Here is a 21,066-nt window from a genome sequence, read left to right on the forward strand (position 1 = left end):
CTACTAGAATGAAACAAAACAGAACTATTCAATTTGCTTAGTTCTTTGGTCCCTCAGACTGAGCATACCATGTCAGACTATTGGCCCATCTAGTTCCAGTATTTCTTGACTGGCAGAGGCTTCCCAAGGATTCAGACTGAAGTCTTTACGTCTACCAGGAGATGATGGGATGTGCTCTACCACTGAACTAAAGCCTTAAACATAACAACTGCATATTTCTTTACTATCCCAATGGCAACTTGTCAGGGAAGAACCACCTTAAAGGAAGAATGAGAGATGGCAAAAGCCCAAATGCCCTGAATCTCGATTTAAACAAAGAAGACAGTCCCTCCCTTCCCCAGTGGGGATTTCAGTGAAATTATAGCTGCTAAGACAACAAAATGAGGATGTGATGTCTCAGAATGGTCCGAGTGACTGTAATTGTTTTGTTCTAGTATACTGCTCTTGCTGCCTGTTTGAAATCCAGAAGAGATCTCATTAAGCACAACTGCCTAGTAATTGCTACAAGTTTTCTTTCATCATAAAACAGCCAAGCCACAGGACTACAGCTACTGAAATAACAAGGGCTTATTTCCAGTTGAAAGTCTGAAGCTCACAGAAGAATCATTGCATGAAAGCTCATTCACTAGCTAAACAAGATGCTTTGAAAAAAAATCAATATCCTCATTAGAGATTTTTTAGAAAGCAGAAAAAAAGTTAATCTTATAGACTTAAGTAAATGCCAATAGGAAACACTGTGTTTCCTAGTCATATTAATTTCTCCGTAACATCCGCGGAAATTTGCCCCATATATTTTGAGACCACGCTGAGCTCCTAAAAATTATAGCATATGTCATATAGACAGCTGGTGTAATGTTGTGCGTGCTGGGAGGGTGAACTTGGAAGGCCCTGGTTCAAATTCTGCTTCGTGGCCACTGTCCTCAGGAAAAATAATTTTATCTCTCTCACATTTCATCACCACCACCACTTTACATTAGGAGTTTTATAACACAGGCGCAGTTTACAGGGCTCTTGTAAAAGTTACTGAGGTAAATGTATATGAAACACTCTGTAGGGGCTTCTGTACACTACAAGCTTAAGTAAGTTTTTAACTGCCATGACTGCCCCAATGAATTATGAGAATTCATCCCTACCAGTGAGTCAGTAGGTGTGGGAAACCAATCAAAGGGGAGGGAAATCAAGGATTACCATCCAGTTGGTTAGTAGAACTGGATACAGATTTATCTGATACCAGGGAAGGGGAGAGATATGCTTAGCACAACATTCTTTGTATTTGTCTTTACAGAGTTCCAAAACCTGGTACTGTTTATAAATGCTTTAGAATACTTTTAAAAAGAAAGGAAAACAGTGTTAGATACCATTCACAGGACTTCAAGAACAAAAAGAATTTCCCCCGTAAACAAGGATATCTACACTGCAGCTGGACAACAGCACGTTTCATAAAATGATTATCCATTAAATTTCTCTCTCCTGTTTTCCTATTTTTGCTATTCTCAGAAACAGATGCCTTTCTTAGAAACTCAGCCACTTCCCCCACTTTTTTAATTTCTCCAAATAATTAGATTTTCATGTGGAGGAAGCCATGTAAAACCTACTGCTTTGAGAAACGAAGGTTCAGCTAAAATACAAACTCATGAACAATGGACTTTGTTTTCTTCTTGGATAATCTTTGGATAATCTAGGGATTCAAGAGCTAGGGTTGCTATGCTGTCTTCAAAATAATGATTTTCAACATCCTGATTCTATTGTAGTTTACTCTAAACATAACATAATAAGGCGGCTGTGCTATGGAGACACACTGGCTTCCCTCTGAAAAAAAGGCTAGAAACAGGAACTTGATCACTCTGCTTAAGCAGTTCTTCCCTGTATGCAAAACAAACAAACTGTAAAGAATTATCCTTTTTATTCAGCATTTTAGTTACGGTACATAAGCAGTATATCAAATAATAATATTAACAAAAGAATGGAAAATGTGCTTTTGCCACTCTTTGGGGGCAGTAGCCACAGAGGCTAATAAATGAATAGAGTAGGCCACAACCCTCATTTCCGCTTCCCATTTAAAAGCCTCCAGTTGGGTGGTCACATCCTGACACTGATAAAGGAAGATGCCCTTAAGGTGTCCATGTGGCCTCATTTACAGAAGACAGTCTGATGGGCTGTCTGGTCCAAGCCCAGTTTAAAAACAAAGGAATCATAAAGTAGAGAAGCAGTTGAAATTGCCCATCAACAGCTGGGTCAACGTCTTCCCTGTTATGATGAAATGGATATAAATTTTATTTTATTTAAATTATCACCATTATCACCAGAGCAATATGTTTAAATTGGCATGTGGAAGTTTAATGTACGTACATCTGTATCCTCTTTTTTTGTCCACCCTAGATGCTCTACTCACATATTTCTATTCTTCAGACAGATCTGAAGGCCGAGACAGATGCGATGGAAGCGGAGCTGTTGGTTTAAACCTGAGTCTGGCCAATCACATATGAAGTAGGGGCGTGGAAGTCTTATTTTTAATAGCAAACTAGAGTAGTGAAGAGAAGGCAGTGGATCATCTTCATGCCTGCCACTTACTTCCCCATTTGTCAGTGCTTTTATCCCAGCTGAGCTCACCTTTGATAGCAGGGCTAAGCCAAATAGAAAAGTCCTGGGGGATGACAGGTGAGGGAATTAACACACACACACACACACACCTGTGTACCCCCTCTTGATTTGGGGGCAGATCCAGCTTTACACAAAAGGGGTCTGCCTTTGTCCTGCCTAGTTTGGTCCTTATTTGCCTGTCTCTGGTCTCATCAAAATTGCTATGTTTGATTGGAAATAGGAAGTGTCGGATATCTCTTTGCAAAGCCAGGAACCCATTGGTTCATAAGGGGCCATGTACTATTTAGTCCTTGGCTGTTTAGAGCATTATGGGTCAGTACCTGCACCTTGAATTGTGCCACTGGTGTTCTTTTTAAAACTGGCGAGATAGTAGGCAACGTAACAGTCTTGCTGTTTGGAATGAATGTTTCTGAACAGTCTTCAAAGGCAGCCCCACATCTAAAGCATTGCAGTAGTCTACCTGGGTTTCATCAGGGCTGGATAACTCTGGCCTAATCTGCTCCTTCTGGAAAAGACCACAGCTGGTGAACGACTTGGAGCTACTTACACGGCAATTAAGCAGGATATTTGGGTGTTAATGGCTATAGTCAGATCTAAAAGCACCAAGATATGAACCCAATACATCGAAGGGCATTTTAAAATTTCTTTAACTTACATACCACTTTGTTTCAACAGAAATCTTGAAGGAGGTTACTTATCTCAACAAAAATCTGTTATTTCAAAACAAATATGATACAAATGCCACATTCACTACTACTGCTAATAGTGATGAAGGTGATAATACTCACAATTTAAGTAGTATAATTGAGCAATTCCAAAGCAATATAAATAAAAAACTACAAAAGCAAACTGTATACAACATATCACAAGATAGCATCAAAATGCAACATAATTACACTATATAACGGGAGGAAACCTCATACGTCTTACCAAAAAAAACCACTCCTTAATACACAATAATACAATCAAGGAACCCTGCCACCATACCCAATTTCTCAACAGTCACAATCTCCTTGCACCCATCACAGCACTCCATTCACTTCAGTAAAACACTCAAGCATTCAACAGCCCATAATCATATACCGAAAGGTAAGTCCACTGAATAAGAACAATCCAATAACTGGAGAAAAACAGGAGGAAGCACATCAGTTTCTACCCCATCTCTCACCTGGGGCAACACACACATTCTATCCCCTCCTCTCACCTGGAGAGATTAAGATGTTTTTCACCAACAGATTCCCACCATATGGGATGTCAGGCACAGCTACCAACACACCTGATGCCCACCACATCACAGGGACCATTCCAGTCAATCAAATGCAAATAAAGCAATCTTCCTTAAGGATCAGCAATGCTCCAACAACATCAAATTGAAAAGGGCAAAGTGTGAGCTGCTATGGATTTTCACTGATGCTGCCATGGGCTGAGCTGGCCATGTGAAAGCCACCCATTGCCAAGTACTGACTTGAGTGGAGATGACCTTTCTGTATGCCGTCAACAGCTGCAGGTGATCTGACCTTGTTTGTAGCAGAGGAAAATCCAACATGCTGGATCCCAATATCCTCTTCCACCTTACTGCTAACCAACAACATTGTAGTGAGTTTGATGGGCCTTATCCAACCCTTACCAATCCCAAAGCCTTGTCCAGAGCTTCTGCTGCCACACCTGGATTTGATGTCATGGTGCTTCCCCATGGCAAGCAAACTAATATTCCACCTGCAATTCTACTTTGACTTCCAAAGTAACTACATTTTGGATCTTTGGGAAAATAATCTTATATCAACACAGATATAAAACTGTGAAATTTTTAACATGTAACTCATCAAAACAACCTGAATTGCCTTTAAAAAGAAGCTTGCAACCAACTAATTGACCAGCTAGAAGAAGAAGAGAAGAAGAATTTGGATTTGATATCCCGGTTTATCACTACCCGAAGCAGTCTCAAAGCGGCTAACATTCTCCTTTCCCTTCCTCCCCCACAACAAACACTCTGTGAGGTGAGTGGGGCTGAGAGACTTCAGAGAAGTGTGACTAGCCCAAGGTCACCCAGCAGCTGCATGTGGAGGAGCGGAGACGCGAACCCGGTTCACCAGATTACGAGTCTACCTCTCTTAACCACTACACCACACTGGCTAGGCACATTAGTTAGAAATGAGCAACCACTTATTGCTTAATTTCCCTGTCATCTCTGCCATTCAGGTGCTGCGTATTAGTTCATAAACATTTACTTACTTTATTTCCAGAGCACCTGGCACTTTCTAAACCATCACACCAATTGCAGTAGAGTGATTCACTGCCACAAGCACCACTCCGTACTGATGCTGAAAGTGGACATGGTCCCAAGTGAGTTCACTTTCTATTGCCACTTTCCATTTGCGCTGCAACACTTCTCAGTCAGCAGGCCACAAACGTTGAGTACGTTCCGACATTACAAAAGCTGCACAGAGCAACGGAGGCTCTCAGGTCTTTAGCAACATCTCTAAACAGTAGCACTGCAATTGAAAATAGGGCAGCTGTACATTGGTGTGCAGGCAGGTGGCTGAGTTCACCCTGTGAAAATCAAGAGCTCCATGGGCATTGCGAAGACAGATGGGATCACCACAAGAGGCCTGTCATTTGGAAGCAAGCAGCTGAGAAAGAGAAGCCTACAGAGAATGGGTGCCAAGCTAGGCCGGGAGTAGCTACAATCTCATAGAACTCTCTTCTATTGTGTTTCACTCCTAGCAATTGATCATGTGCGCTTGCTATATGAATTTACTGTGAATTTAGATCTGCAGGACTCAGCCACCTGCCTACACTTCTTCACAGTTTTCAGAGGGATGGCATCACTCACTTACTTTAACAACATATTGACAATTAGATAGATAAGAGGATATATTTAAATGTCTTTCATTAGACTTGCCTAATGCTCTGCATTGTTTTGGTGAGGATGATCCTCAAAGATCACCTTCATATTCCACAGCAACAAACAAATGCTCTGAATGACTGACACACACACACACACACACACACACACACTCAAAGAAAATACACCTTGCCTAACATTTTAAAAACATTTGGGATGCCTAAAGATGGCACACCATCTGTGGGCGAGTGGCTGACCTCCAGCCCTCACCTCCTACACATGGGCTAGATTGGCAGAGCTTCTACATGTGACTCTGACCTCAGAGTGAGTCTCTAAGCTTTGTGCTCTAAAATAGTCCGTTCCTAAAGAAATGGAAGGAAGACACCATGTGGACCACAGAGTCTGGTGCATAATAGAAGGCGCATCATACTACACACAGGTCTTATTATCTGAACACAATGTGTTGTTTGTTAGGCAAGTGTTTATATAATGAGTCAACGATTTACATTGATTCCTATGGGGAAATTTCTCATGCATTACTGACCATGGAATTTTGACCCCAAAATGGAAAAAACAACAACCCAGGAAAAACCTTTGAAACTTTGCAAAAGGCAAACAAGGAAGGAAAAACTGCTCTCTTATTTGTCCGATCTCTCTCCCTTCCTTCCTCCCTCCCTGCTCCCCACCATGTTTTCTGGCAAAATGGCTGTTGCGGACCAGCAAAACAAAAAAATTAAGCTTTCTTAAAGCTGCTTATTTGTTTACAGTGCTACACACAGGTCTGGCTGTTTGGATATCTGAATCTGTATACAGCAAGGTTTGGGTACTAATTCCTCATGTTTGGATACGTGAATTCTTGTGTAATAAGCAAGTTTGGATAGTGGGACCTGCATGTACACTGGTCCAATGGTCCTCTACCAGTATTAATAGTAAAGATGGTGGTGGTGGTTTTATTATTTTCATGCTGCTCATCTGACTGGGTTTCCCCAGCCACTCTGGGTGGCTTCCAACAAAATACTCAAACATTAAAAACTCAGACATTAAAAACCTCCCTGTACAGGGCTGACAGATGTTTACTTCCTTGACATCTGCTGGGAGGGTGTTCCACAGGGCAGGCGCCACTACCGAGAAGGCCCTCTGCATGGCTCCCTGTAACCTCACTTCCCACACAGAGGGAACTGCTAGAAGACCCTGAGAGCTGGATCTCAGTGCCCGGGCAGAATGCCAAGGGTCTTTGTTGTTGCTTCCTGGTAGTGGTGCTGTTTGATTTGATGGGGTTGAGGGGCTGAGTGGAAAGATCAACTTGACTAGCTTCCAGCTCAAAATCTGGGGGCAAACCTTGGAGTGGAGGCAAAAGTTTGGAAATACTTTATAAGGGATTCCCAAAATTGCAATCTCCTCTCCCCTGCTTTTCTTTCTTTAACAATGCTGCCACACAAAGTCATAGTTTCCGTAGAGTTCCTTTTGATAGTTATCATTTCTCCTCCACCATGTCCCTGGATAGCGATGGCCAAATCTGTCAATTTCTGTTTTTTATTTTTCTAATATTCAGTTTAGTTCAGTTCTCTGTGATTTTTTTTTTTTAAGTTAGTCCACCAGCACTTATTTTCATGACTCTAATATATGCATTTTTGTACTTGCAAAGTTTAGAGATGTGCTTAATTTCCAAATATTGTTGTGTCTCAGTCCACATATTGTTGTGGAAAGTATGATAGGGTTGCCGTATTTCAATAAGTAAAAACTAGGGCACCTGAAAATTGTTGAACTTTTTTTTTTTTAGAAAGACCCCCTAAATTGATCCAGGAAAAGGCGTCGCAAACGTCAGTTCTGCCTTTGAAATCCTAGTAATGTCCAGAAAACTCCAGACGTATGGCAGCCCTGAAGTATAAATTTGGTAGGTTTGCCTTTAAGTGTGAACCAAATCAAAATTTCGCCCCATCCCTTCCTTTGGGGCAGTGCTCTTGCATGACACAGAGTTATTTCAAGGGGGATGTGGGGCTAGGCTAGCAGGAGACAGATGGTAAAAATAAGCTTGGAAAAAAGTTTGAAAACAGGAAAAAGAGGGGGGGAATTGCCAGTCAACCCCCCCTTAAAAACTTTCACAAGTTTCCTGCCCATGAACAATTGCCAAAATAAAACTGAAGGCATGTAAAGCATAAAATATTCGGAATTTGTACCAGAAGATTTGGTTTGTTATGATATTTATTTTATTTATTTCATAACATTTATTTGTCACTTGATTGTTAATAAAAAAACCTTAAAGGTTTACAAAAATAAAAAATGAAATTATCAGCAAAAATGATTAAAAAGAACTATCTGAAGCATTCAAAAAATAAAATAAAATCAACGCTGGGCTAAAAACATTCTACATTTCTGGATGGACTTGCCTAAACAAAAATGCTTTCAGCAGGCACCAAAAAGAGTGCAGTTAAGGCGCCTGCCTGATTTCAGATTTAATTTATTTTTGTATGGGTAATTAAAACACCCATCAATCATAAGTTAAGCGTAGGAGACATAAGCATTGGAAAACCAGATTCCCTTATGAAGGTGTGTTACAATGTTTTCATAAACAAGTTTTAGTATTAATACTTCTATGATTAAATACTTTTACATAGAATCAGGAGGTGTTAGAGGCTAGGAAGTTAAAGAGAAATTGTTTCTTTTTTCTATGTGTATTTTGCATTTTTAAATTGTCATTATTTGTATGTCTTTATTTTAGCCATGGATTCCAAAGAGAACTGTCTCATCCACATCACTAAGACCGAATCCAGGACGGTATGCAACTCATCACCCAATCACAGCACACCTCCAAAAGAAGGTGAAAATAACTCAAGTAAAAGAGTATGTAGCTTGGGGACAAAGCTTTCTGGCTTTGTGTCATGCATACTTAAAGAGTTCACAAGGTGGGTGTTGAATATGGGAAAGAAGGAGAAAGAGCACTTTTCACACAAAGCTCCATCTGGTATGCAGGATGAGACCCTACCTGCCCGCGGACTGTCTCGCCAGAGTGGTGCATGCTCTAGTTATCTCCCGCTTGGACTACTGCAACGCACTCTACGTGGGGCTACCTTTGAAGATGACTCAGAAACTACAACTAATCCAGAATGCGGCTGCCAGACTGGTAACTGGGAGTGGTTGCTGGGACCATATAACACCAGTCTTGAAAGACCTACAGTAGCTCCCAGTACATTTCTGGGCACAAATCCAAGTGTTGGTGCTGACCTTTAAAGTCCTAAACGGCCTCAGATCTTTCTGCCTGAAGGATCGTCTCCACCAATGTCATTCAGCCCAGACACTGAGGTTCAGCTCCGAGGGCCTTCTGGTGGTTCCCTTACTGTGAGAAGTGAGGTTACAGGGAACCAGGCAAAGAGCCTTCTGGGTAGTGGCGCCTGCCCTGTGGAATGCCCTCCCAGCAGATGTCAAGGAGATAAGTAACTATATAACCTTTAGAATACATCTGAAGGCAGCCCTGTATAGGGAAGTTTTTAATGTTTCATGTTTCATTATGGTTTTGTATATGCTGGGAGCCAACCAGTCAGATGGGCAGGGTACAATTACTGGTAGTAGTAGTAATAGTAGTAGTAGTTCAGACCAACCTCACAACACACATAGGAACAAGAGCACATCGCTCACACTTTTCTTCCTAGAACCCTAGCAGGTACGTCGCCTTGAGACACAAATGCCCCAAACCCAACCCTACTCCGCTTCAGCAACTGGGGGGAGGGCGTTACCAGGAAAGAGCACCACAGAGACAGGTAAGCAAGGAGAGGAAAGATAACATCCTAGAAAGTATAGCTGCTGAAATTGCCTCCCATATCTCCTCACCCCACGCTCTTTCCCATTTGTGAACATATATTGTCTGAATGCTTGTCTATTGTTCTGGGAGGTGGAGAAGATAGAAAGAGAGATAGATATTTGAGAATTAAAGTGAAGTATGCCTCCTGTTTCAACCCAGGTATCAAAAGTTAAGGAAACCCAAAGTTAATCTACCAGCAAAAATGTGTGCTTGGGGAAAAGTCACCCTCATTTGAGGAGATTGGACGAGATGGCTGTCAGATGTCCTTCAACATCACATATGAATCTGAGCTACTCGAGACATTGTGCTGCTTAAAGGGCAGGAAAAGATTCTCCACAACTGCCACCACCCCACGCTGGGACATAAGATAGACTGTGTGTTGTACACAGGAGTCACTGCTGCTCCCTGACGCACTTGCATCAATCTGCCAAATAACATTGCTGGCCCTGAAATCAGCTGAGCTGGCTATGATTAAATGGGCACAAGATGTTGGACATAACATAATGATGGCTGACTGGGAACAGTTATGGACCACAGGTATGAAGTTTATGGCATGTAATGCCTTAAGAGAGAATATTATGAAAATGATATACAGGTGGTACATGACACCAGCCAAGCTTGCAAAAATCTATCATTTGCCCGATAATAAATGTTGGAAATGTAAGGAAACTGAAGGTACATTCTTTCACCTTTGGTGGACATGCCCAAGGATTAAGGCTTTCTGGGAGATGATATATAATGAAATGAAAAAGGTATTTAAATATACCTTCCTGAAGAAACCAGAGGCCTTTCTCCTGGGCATAGTCGGCCAATTGGTGCCAAAGAAGGACAGAACTTTCTTTATGTATGCCACAACAGCAGCAAGAATACTTATTGCAAAGTACTGGAAGACACAAGATCTACCCACCCTGGAAGAATGGCAGATGAAGGTGATGGACTATATGGAATTGGCGGAAATGACTGGCAGAATCCGAGACCAGGGAGAAGAATCGGTGGAAGAAGATTGGAAAAAGTTTAAAGACTATCTACAGAAATATTGCAATGTTAGAATGATGTTGGATAGAATTTAAGTGGTTTTTAGCTGTAATATTATAAGGGAATATGAAAAATGGATTATTAATAGGTTAAAATTCAATGTCACAATATTATAAGATTAAAGATTAGGATAAACAAAGAGGGGAAGGATTTGCTGAACTAACAAACTGAATTGGAATACAAAAAAGGGAGGCGCGAGGAGGTCCGGGAAACAAGCCAATGAAAGATAAGTAACGGAAAGATTGAGTTGTTTTTAACTATTTTTATTTTGTATTTTTTCTTTTTTCTTTTTTCATTTTGTAATATTTTGAAAATCTTAATAAATATCTTTAAAAAAAAAAAGAAATCAGCTGAGCTGGGATGCTATAAAGAAACTGGCAACATGGTACCCCTGGATACAAGAAGCCAAGTTCATAACACTATCCAACTACAAAGCTCACTGGTGGCCTTGGCAAAGCCGCTGCCTCTGACAAGCTTGCCACACAAGGCTGTTGTGAATTAAAAGGGTGAGTCTGGCCCGCAGTTTTCATGATTCTTTTCTTTTTGGAAGCATAAACGCCCCACTTGTGTTTGCATTCTCTTCCAGGCTGCTAAATTTATCCGCTAGAGTTCCTTCCAACTTGAATGTGACAAGCTTGCTCGGGGCTGTCTGACTGCAAAGTTCAGAGGGACGAGAAGAGGCAGGCAGGCAGGCAGGCAAAGATCTTGATGCCATAAAGGCAGCACAGCCCACGCAAAGACTTGATCCTAACTGAGGTGGACATCCAGTTAGAGCAGATATGGGGGGAATCCTTTAGACCAGTGTTCCCCAACCTTGGGCCTCCAGCTGTTTTTGGACTACAATTCCCATCATCCTTGACCACTGGTCTTGCTAGTGAGGGATGATGGGAGTTGTAGTCCAAAAACAGCTGGAGGCCCAAGGTTGGGGAACATTGCTTTAGACAGCCTTCCCTTTTGGCAAGCACAGGGGCAGGGGCCAGGGACAAAAAAGTGCGTAGAGCAAGGAATGAAAACTTAACTTCTGCACACCAGGCTCATTCCCCACCACACACACACACACACACAGCCCTCTCTATCCTGCAGCCAGGCAAGCAAGAGAGTTCAAGGACATATTCCAACCACACTCAACGAGGGTGTTAAGTAAAAGGCAGATACTTGGGGTGGGTTGTATATACATAAGAATTTAACTTTAACCATGGGCATGGTCCAGCCAAAATTAAGCACTTTGGACTGTAATCATATGCACATACAGATCCGAGAGGTAACACAACGGGCCTTGCATCTGAGTCAAATTGCACAGGATTGTGCTGTTTGGGTTCCAGTCTTATGTGCACACTCTTGAGAGTAAGTCCCATCTTAGCTTAAAGGTGCTTACTTTTTGAGTAAACACAGAGGGCATCAGACAGTACATATCCTTGGTTTTAATAGGAGAATTAGGCACAGGCTTAACTCCTTGAAATCAGTGGAGTCTAAATGTGCTGAAAGCTATGGCCCGTGGCTACCTCAACAGCCCAAAAATAGAAACACCAACATAATGCAATTATAAACATGTCACTTTAGTCATCCTAATACATCATGTTTGAAGGAACATGATTTATCTGGACCATCTAGTCTTTGATGCATAACCCCTATTTACAGCGTAACCCATACTCAGAAGTAAGTCCTACTGTTTTCAACAGAGTTTATTCTTAGGTAAGTGTGTATAGGATTGTTGCTTTAGTGTTCAGTTCAAGATCACACACACAATATTAATCCTCAGATTCCTACATGGGTAAGAAACTGTCAATTCCATGCAGCTACAACAATTCCTCCCCCCCCCCCAAAAAAGCACATGTTCTGATGTTCAAGTGACTCCCACAGAAGGCATCATTTTTAATAACTGTAGAATGCAGCGTGTAAGACAGCAGAAAGACCATGACAAAAGTTCTTGCAAGCCACCGAGAACCTTTAAGCTCTCCATCTAGCCTGAAGCTCCTGTGCTATTTACATCAACATCAATCCACAGCAGCAAAGAATAAGCACAACACAATCAGCAGCTGGCCATTAGATACAGGAGAAGGCATAAAAGTGAATTTGTTCTTCATAAATAGGCCACTCGGATTGCAAACTAAAATTAAGTCAGCAAGATAGCTTGCTTTGTTAAGGTTTGCAGAGATTTGCATAGTGGAGTTCAGTCAGATGTAAAATTTCAAAAGAACAGCCTGCTTAATTCACCCTAGGAGTCTAACTACTGTACAGTGGGGTTTATAAGGGAAAAGAAAGCAGGAGGGAGCAAGAACATGTGGCTCTGAGCAATTTTGCTTCCCCCCCCAATCAAAAAGACAGAGTGGGACAAAGTGGTCTTAGGTTTAAAGGGCTCAGTCCACCTTATAGGGCTTGATAGGAGGCATGGCTCAGTTCTGGACCCCTTTTTGTCAATGCTCTTGGAGTACAGAAATGATCGCCAAGATCAACATTCATCTGAGGTTGTGCAGAGTGTCTCCCAGCACTTGAGTAACCACAACCAGCCTCCGGGTCTTTGGGATCAGGTGCAAGCAGAAGGCGTGTTTTCCACACTAACCTCTTTTTAGAAATGAGCCACTGTTTACAGCAGGGACCAAGGAGAATGGATGTGATTTTTGTGTCTTCTCTTTCCATTTCCAGTTCCACTTCATTTCTGTTTACGTGGTACAAGGGCAATTTCAGGAAAGATCTGGTTTGCTGTGCCAGTGACCATGGGTTTACAGAAGCTTGGTTACCTACTTAAAGCTCACAAGTAAGGAAAAACAAAGAAACTACACACACACACACACACACACACAGAGAGAGAGAGAGAGAGAGAGACAGAGCTTCTGTGCTCCTGAGCTTGTAGGAAGGAAATGCAGCAAGCAAGTTGACAATATGTAATCCCAAAAACACAGGCTTTCCTAAGATAAGGGCTGCCAACGAAACAAAAGTTCTGCATACCTCTTGCCAAAGCAATGCCAAAAACATTACAAAAGCGCGGTGGTTCAGGGCAAGGCACCTTTCCTGAATAAAAGGAAGTCAACAAAGCGGCAGGAGGGACAGAGCAAAGCAAAAGTTACAGGAGAGCAGCAGCATCGTCCAAGAGGCATCTTGGACAAGCCCCCTCATCCACCCCTGTTTCCTACTTGAGACAAAAGGATAAGAGAAGAAGAAGAAACACCCACACAAAGGGGCTCACCAATTGTGAAGCTATAGCCATCAATGTTGAAGGTGGCACTCCGGCATTTTTTAAATCCTTCTTTTCTGTTGCTTGCCTCTGTCATGATGATCTTGCTGGTGAGTGTTCTAGGCAGCAAGAACAGCAGCAGCAGCAGCAATTCTCCCCTTGTGGGATGAGAGCTTTTCTAAGCAGGCAATTAGTTGCCCTTGAATCTCTCCCTTCGGCAGAACTCACCGCCGACTTCACACATCTCTGAATGCACAATGCTGGATCCAAGAGAGAGAGAGACATGCCCAGCAGTAATTCTCCACCCCCTAAGAATGTCACAGCAGCATGTTACTGACATACCTACTCAAGAGGTTTTAACCACTAGTTAGAGACGCTGGGATCTGAAATCCAGCAGCAATTAGTGTAACACCGCTGAGCCAAACAAATCAACTGTGCATGTCACAGAAATGTGGAGGAGCTCTAGGCACAACAGTATGGAACATTCAGCGCTGCTGGGATAGAAGCAGATTGTGGGAATCAGAGCCTCTATAAGCCTCACCCCAAGGGATCTTTGAAGATTTGCAGCCTAATCGGCTCCTGACTGTACCTTGGCAAGGAGTTTCTAGACCCCCCTGGACCCAAAGTGGTATAAACAAGTTCTCTTCACTTGCCTAAAGGTCTCCATTTGAAGTTTCTGAATGTATGTGTTAAAGGAAAGTAGTTAAAAATGGTAACTTCCCTCCCCACCCCACTGTTGCCATGTGCCCAAGCCTGTGATTTTTTTGGATCACAGGATCTTTGTGACATGGTAACCAGATCCAGAGAGTGAGAAGGCTCGCTCCTTTATTTCCATCCTAGAATTTCCCTAGGCATGCTTTTCCCTACCTTCAATTCAAATCCTTAAAAGGTCTAAGAGTGTCAGGACCCTGAAGTCCATATACAGATGTTGTGGTGCTGACAGAGGAGCTGACCTCCTTTGGACCAGAGCACCTCCACTGAACCAGAGACCCCCCCAGGACTGAGATATGAAAGGTGCCCATGCCTGGACCAGATACTACAGCCCCTGGGTTGACCATCACACTCATCTCTAAGGACATCACATTCTACAGATCTTGTGAGCCAGTGCAGGCATCTTGTTTGGCATACATTCATAGAGGGATAGAGTACTAGGTTCCAGGAGAAGTGGGACAGTGGAAGGGGTCTGGATGCGAAGGTCTAAAATGCTTCAGCCTTGACCCAAACATTGCTGGAGGAAGTGTCATATTAGGAGCTCTCCTTGGTGCTGTAATGACTGGCCTACTTTGCTGCACTGACCCCATTATGACCCGTGGGACCAGAACAGAAGACCTCATGTTCTGAATTTAACCTTAGTCACCCTTAACCACTCCTTCAAAAGGAAAAGAGCTGTGAAATATGATTACAACCCCAAAGATTGCCCTGGTTTCATCACCCAAGATACCTGCTAGGCTTTTGAGCCATCCCAATTAATATGAGCATCCTGCCCACCCCATTTCATGAGGAGGTAACTTTCCCTTACTCAGTGACCTTTTCATCCTACACTCTCGAAAAAATCTGCCCTCCACATCCAAATCTTGCCTTTGGGTTTCTTGTGAGAGTTTATTGAGGTCTTGCACATAGGAGATTGCTAAGAGACAATTCGGGGGGGAAGAAAGGACTGCATAATGGGACAGTATGGAATGATGTGTTCCACGCAAATGTTGTGGGTTCTCCCCAAATAAGCGTTTTAGAAGCACCTTGAATTGCACTTGCAAGGAAGGCAATAGTGACAACCCAGCCAAGAGTTACGGTACAATTTTCTGCACCCGCTACAGCTTCTAAACGTGTTACCCATAATTCTCCGTCTTAAATTATAAGGGCAGCCTGGCACCTTACAAAAAAAAACCTTTCTCTATAAATAAAGCACCATCTGAGCCTTGTCATTAAACACGTGCCCCTCAATTCACCCATCTGTAAACCTGCAGTAACTTCAGCACAGTGGGTGTTCTACAACATTAAGTATCTTTTGAAAGATGCAAAGAATGAGGCTGTTTGAAAGTGCTGCTCTTGCTATCCTTCTCTGGAGCTCTTTTTTTTTTTCCAAGTGGTTTTCTAGGTCACCTAAACAGTGGATTTACCACTTCATCAAAAAGAAGCCATGAAACAAACTCTCCTCAGAATATGCAAAGTACAGAAGAGTCTAAACTTGATTTCATGCTGGTTGCTGGTTGCATCTAGTTATTTTCTGCTGAATCCGAACAACAGCTCTTCCCTTCTCCTAGCTGGCTCAGGTCCCGCAGCTCCAAAGCAAATTCACTTTCCTTATCTCAGTGGTTTCTCCCAGGACACATTCTTTAAACTGTGCTCTTCAATCTTAGGCAATTTCACTGCTAAATGCCCCATGGCTGCCGTTTAGCATCACACAATGCTTCATGTGGACTGTTCACTAGACATGTTTGGATCCTTTGAGATGCAAGACAATGTAGCAGTTTAATAAATGCAAGGTGTAATCATGTTGCCTATCAACAGTGCACTAAATTCATGCAGAAATTTAATTCCCCAAGATGAAGGAGGGCTGTTTTAATTGAATTTACAGAGGGAGGAGGATGTGTTATAGCAAAAGAGTTAATGCTGAAAGAAGAGGCCTACTGGATCAGACCAAAAATCTATGTTGATCAGTGTGCTATTTCCTGCAGTGGCCAACCAGGGAAGTCCAGGAGGACACAAGCACAATAGTGCTCCCCTAGGGAGACACTAGGGTCCAATTGTTGGTGGGATCGATTCCTGGGCATGAAAGAGAAACACCAAGAACCATGTCTGTGTGACCTTGGTGAGAGACAAGAGTTGCTGGGGAATGGTGAGCTGGTGAGATCATGGACACCATTCATAGGCACATAACACAGGAGGCATGGCAGGTGGTAGCGTGATCTGTGTGCTGGATGGGGGCTTTTTCTTCAAGGTCCTGAGATTTGAGAATGCATGTGTCAGAGTCAGGATGCGTCTGGGTATTGGAAGCAGGGGAAGGTATGTACTAATAGACTTTTAGAAGGCATCTGAAGGCAGCCCTGTTTAGGGAAGCTTTTAATGTTTAATAGATTATTGTATTTTAATATTCTGTTGGAAGCCACCCAGAGTGGCTGGGGAAACACAGCCAGATGGGCGGGGTATAAATAAATTGTTGTTGTTGTCATGTATAATTGGTCACCAGTAGGGGACAGTTTGGTGTTCTGGAGAGAGAGGGTCAAAGGAATGAAAGATCTACCAGCCCATTTTCCGAAACCCTAAAGCAAATGCATTCCATTCACACCCCTAATTTAGATGTAGAGGCCATTTAATTAGCGGTGCTAATGAAGTTTGAGTGGGGAGGGAGGCAGACTCAAAATGCAAACATCACCCACTCGGAAATAGGTGTTACATTTCAAGTACAGTGGTACCTCGGGTTAAGAACTTAATTCGTTCCGGAGGTCCGTTCTTAACCTGAAACTGTTCTTAACCTGGAGCACCACTTTAGCTGATGGGGCCTCCTGCTGCCGCCGCACCGCTGGAGCACAATTTCTGTTCTCATCCTGAAGCAAAGTTCTTAACCGGAGGTACTATTTCTGGGTTAGCGGAGTCTGTAACCTGAAGAGTCTGTAACCCGAGGTACCACTGTAAAGCCAACACTGACTTGACCCTAGACCCATCTCAAAATGAGGTGCATTGGAACCTGCCATTGGCCCTCCCACAATATTGGAACTATCAGTGGCTCACTGTGGCTAGTTTGCAAATCATTTTGAGGATGAAATCACTTGTATCCATCGTGATTTATAGCCAGTGAATCTGTGGAGATGTCTGGAATGTGATATTGATAGATGAATTTCATTTTATGTGGCTTGAGGATCTGGTCAAGGTCCTAGGTGGGGTTAATTGGCCCACTTGCGTGCTGGGTCCTTGGCCTTCATTGCTTTCAAAATCTATCAGGGAGGGAAGAGCTTGGTTGGACCAAAGAGGTTATAAATGCCTTGTTGGGAATGGGAATGCCTTGAAAGGAATGGTCCTGTGTTGCCTTACACTGGCTGTGGTGAGGCTTCTCCAGAAGAAACCTTCCATGGGCACTGAAGGTTTGAATAACTACAGAGCAGTAGCAAATGCCCTATTCCTGAGAAAGTTTCCAGAATCAGACCCAGGTTCTCTTGGATGAAACCAATTTTCTAGGCCTATTTTAATCAGAGTTTTAGCCCAGTATTGGCACTGAGACCATTCTGACCAACTATCTGGATGACCTAGATGACCAGGAGAGAGACACAGGAGGGTGAGCCTGCTGATTCCATTCTACAGTGTTTGCTACCATCAACAGCCAATCTGATATCTGTTCAGACTGGCGATAGAGATACCAGTTTTACAATTCTGGTTCTAACTGGTCAGTTGATCCCAATCAGATCAGGAGGCTTAGGGACATTCTGCATAACTAGAAGGCATTACCATTTATGCATCATGAAGCAAGTTCACATCATCAATTTTAGCTAGTAAACGTTACCTCAAAGTGACTGGTAGCAACCATGTTATTTTTCCATGAAACACTAACAGTATACTTAATGTGGTTGTATCTCTCTGTGTGTATATATAAGTGTGTGAGAGAGATTTAGAAGAATCCATAACCAGGGTGATTTATCGAGGGATTACATTTTCCTATAAAATTAATCCTGTAAACGTCTGGAATCAAACCTCATGCCTTAAGCTCTCCAAAATGTCCTCAGACATGAATAAACCTTAAACCGGGGAAGAGCTCCTCAGGAAAGATGAACTGAAATCCCTGTAATTATGCTATGATAATTTTTAGCTAGCTAATGTGATCACCCTTTTCAGATTGGTTATGGCAACTGTGAGATCCATGTCTGAGAAATTCTGAGAGCCTTTCCCCTCCCCTAGAAACACACCATCTGGATGTTAGGATGACTTCATCAGGAAAATACATTCTACTTCAGTGGTATTTGGTTTTACACAGAATAGCCGGAAGGCAATACAATATTTTTTTTTCTAATGCTCAGCTGTTTTAAGTTTGCTTTCCTTTTACTTACTCCAAAGCTGACCATTTTCTTCCATGCCAAATTCTAATGAAGCATTCCACAGAGCCTGTTGCTTCTGTCACTTCAGATTTTTCACTTGGTGCAGTCACCCGTTTAATTCATAATGGCATTAGATGAGAGTCGGGGGGAAATATGGCAAATGGGAAGGAGAGATTAAAATTAATAATGGGATGGATTCCAACCAAAGCATTTCATTCCGTTCCATATCTGAATTGTCAGCCACATCATTGTCATATTTCAGAACCCACTAATTCACGATGGACTGAAATCAGCCGAGAGCTGAGTCAATTATCCCTATTCTGCCAGATGAATACAGGCACTCCTCTGGTGCCAGCTCTGAAAATTATTGTTGGACTTGGACAGGGAAGATCCAGGCCTTAACTCAACACAGTAGGTCCTCCTTGGGCAAGAACCAAGTACCCGTTTTCCATTAGGCTACATTCAACGTCACGCTTGCTTTGCCCACTGGGTAAGAAAAACAGAGTAGTTGCCAGTGTTCCCTTTCACTGAGTAAGGAAGGGAAGGCACTTGCTTTGAAAAGGACAATCTACAAATTTATGTACAAGAGCCAATGCTTGTGGTATATTCAGATAATTTTAGACTCTGGGTTTAATGGCCTGTGAGGGGAGAGTGCTTGTCTTAGTGGCCCTGAGAGGCACCCCCTGGACGATTAAGTCCAGTCAAAGGCGACTATGGACTTGCGGCACTCATCTTGCTTTCAGGCCAAGGGAGCCAGCGTTTGTCCACAGACTGGTCATGTGGCCAGCAGGAGTAAACTGCTTCTGGTGCAATGGAACACTGTGATGGAAACCAGAGCGCACAGAAATACCGTTTACCTTCCCACCGCAGTGGTACCTATTTATCTACTTGCACTGGCATGCTTTCAAACTGCTAGGTTGGCAGGAGCTGGGATCAAGCATCGAGAGCTCACCCCGTCGCGTGGATTCGAACAGCCAACCTTCTGATCGGCAAGCCCAAGAGGCTCAGTGGTTTAGACCACAGCACCACCCAAGTCCCTGGCTAGGCCCTGTGAGGAGGCTGTCTTTAGATGATAATATCTATCACTTCAATTACCTCAAAATATGGCATGCCAACCCTGGTGAATTTGGGGGACCCTCGCGCATATTGTGCCAAGTGGGGTCCCTGGCCTTCTGCCCCAAATGCAGACCCTGAGTATACGTCTAAATGCCCCCGGGTTGTCCTACAGAGCAGAGGGCCTGAGTGGTAAACATAAAAAGTTGTCATACATATATGTCTATGTTTACTCAGACTGGAAATTGCTCTCTGGGATCTGGGAATCTTTGACATTGCCTCCTACTTGATCTGTTTAGTTGTGCCTCCCTTCTGCACAACAAAAAGTGTGTTCTACCAATGAGAATACATTCCCTTCTTCAACTCAAATCCCACAAATGCAGATTTACTGTATTTTTCTGTGTATAAAATACCCCCATGTATAAGACGCCCCCTCCTTTTGTGGACCCCATATTTGGAAAATGGGCATATGCATTATCCCCCACATTTTTAACCTTATTTTAAAGTAAAAAAAAAACCTAGTCTTATACACGGAAAAGTACAGTGATTGTTTTTCTGCTACCTGACAGAGCTAACCAATTGCCATGGATACAAGAATCCCAATCTCTCTGCAAAGCTTCAGAGACTGGGTTTTGTTACAGATCAGAGGCCCTCCCAGTTACATCACAATTTGCAGGTGTCCATTTTTCAATGACTAGGGGAGCAGCCTTCTCTGCTGTGGCTCCCATCCCCTCAGAGATTTGATTTACTCACAGTAATCTGCTTTCACTGCTTACTGAAAACTTATGTATAGTGGTACCTCGGGTTAAGAACGTAATTTGTTCTGGAGGTCCGTTCTGAACCTGAAACTGTTCTTAACCTGAAGCACTTTAGCTAATGGGGCCTCCTGCTGCCACCACGCCGCTGCTGCATGATTTCTGTTCTCATCCTGAAGCCAAGTTCTTAACCTGAGGTACTATTTCTGGGTTAGCGGAGTCTGTAACCTGAAGCGTCTGTAACCTGAAGCGTCTGTAACCCGAGGTACCACTGTATTTACTTAGGTCTTCAGGACCCATATATAGGTCTTTACTAAGTGGTGGATACTGTTGTATTTATGGCTGTGAACCACCTTAATGTTCCCAGATCATTGGCTTTCATATATATTTTCATATATTCATATATATTCATATATATATTGCTTTCATTAAATAAGAAATAAATTATTGGCAGCTTTGTGTCAAGCCAAATTCATTTCCTCGCAAAAGCCTTTTGGACATTTCCAAATTCTTAGGAACTGAATTGCTATTGGTAGATCAACAAGATTTTAAGTGTTGCCATTCTACTTCAAGGAGTACTCAGTGTGACTCAGAAGCACCAGAAGCAAAACACGTGCTCTCTTGAAGTCTAATGGGAAATCTCTTGAGCTGAAAGAGAAAAATAATATTTTCTGTTGCAGACACAGAAATGTGCAGGCAAGGTGCTCCTTTATTTTCTAAAGGGGGAGATACAGAAGAGTGGCTAGAGAAGTATTCTAATATATACTTGATTTACAAAGAACGAT

The 21,066-nt window shown here is 42.7% G+C and overlaps 1 protein-coding gene across 3 annotated transcripts in view; it reads right to left on the reverse strand.

Moving 5' to 3' along the window:
- Positions 1–13,836, reverse strand: part of PDE1C (phosphodiesterase 1C) — a 272,866-nt gene extending 259,030 nt beyond the window's left edge. The window contains exon 1 of one of the 3 annotated variants that reach the window (XR_013978371.1): positions 13,462–13,816. Coding sequence is in view for 2 of the 3 variants with exons in the window: in XM_080975857.1 (XP_080831983.1) it covers positions 13,462–13,546 (85 nt within the window). In the remaining variant the exon portion in view is untranslated. Of the gene's footprint in view, positions 1–13,461 lie in introns of all 3 variants that reach the window. The other 2 variants (XM_080975857.1, XM_080975856.1) reach the window with 2 other exon arrangements.
- Positions 13,837–21,066: the final 7,230 nt, after the last annotated feature.

The sequence above is a fragment of the Podarcis pityusensis genome (genome assembly GCF_964106645.2).
Source record: "Podarcis pityusensis genome assembly, chromosome: 12".
NCBI lineage: Eukaryota > Metazoa > Chordata > Lepidosauria > Squamata > Lacertidae > Podarcis > Podarcis pityusensis.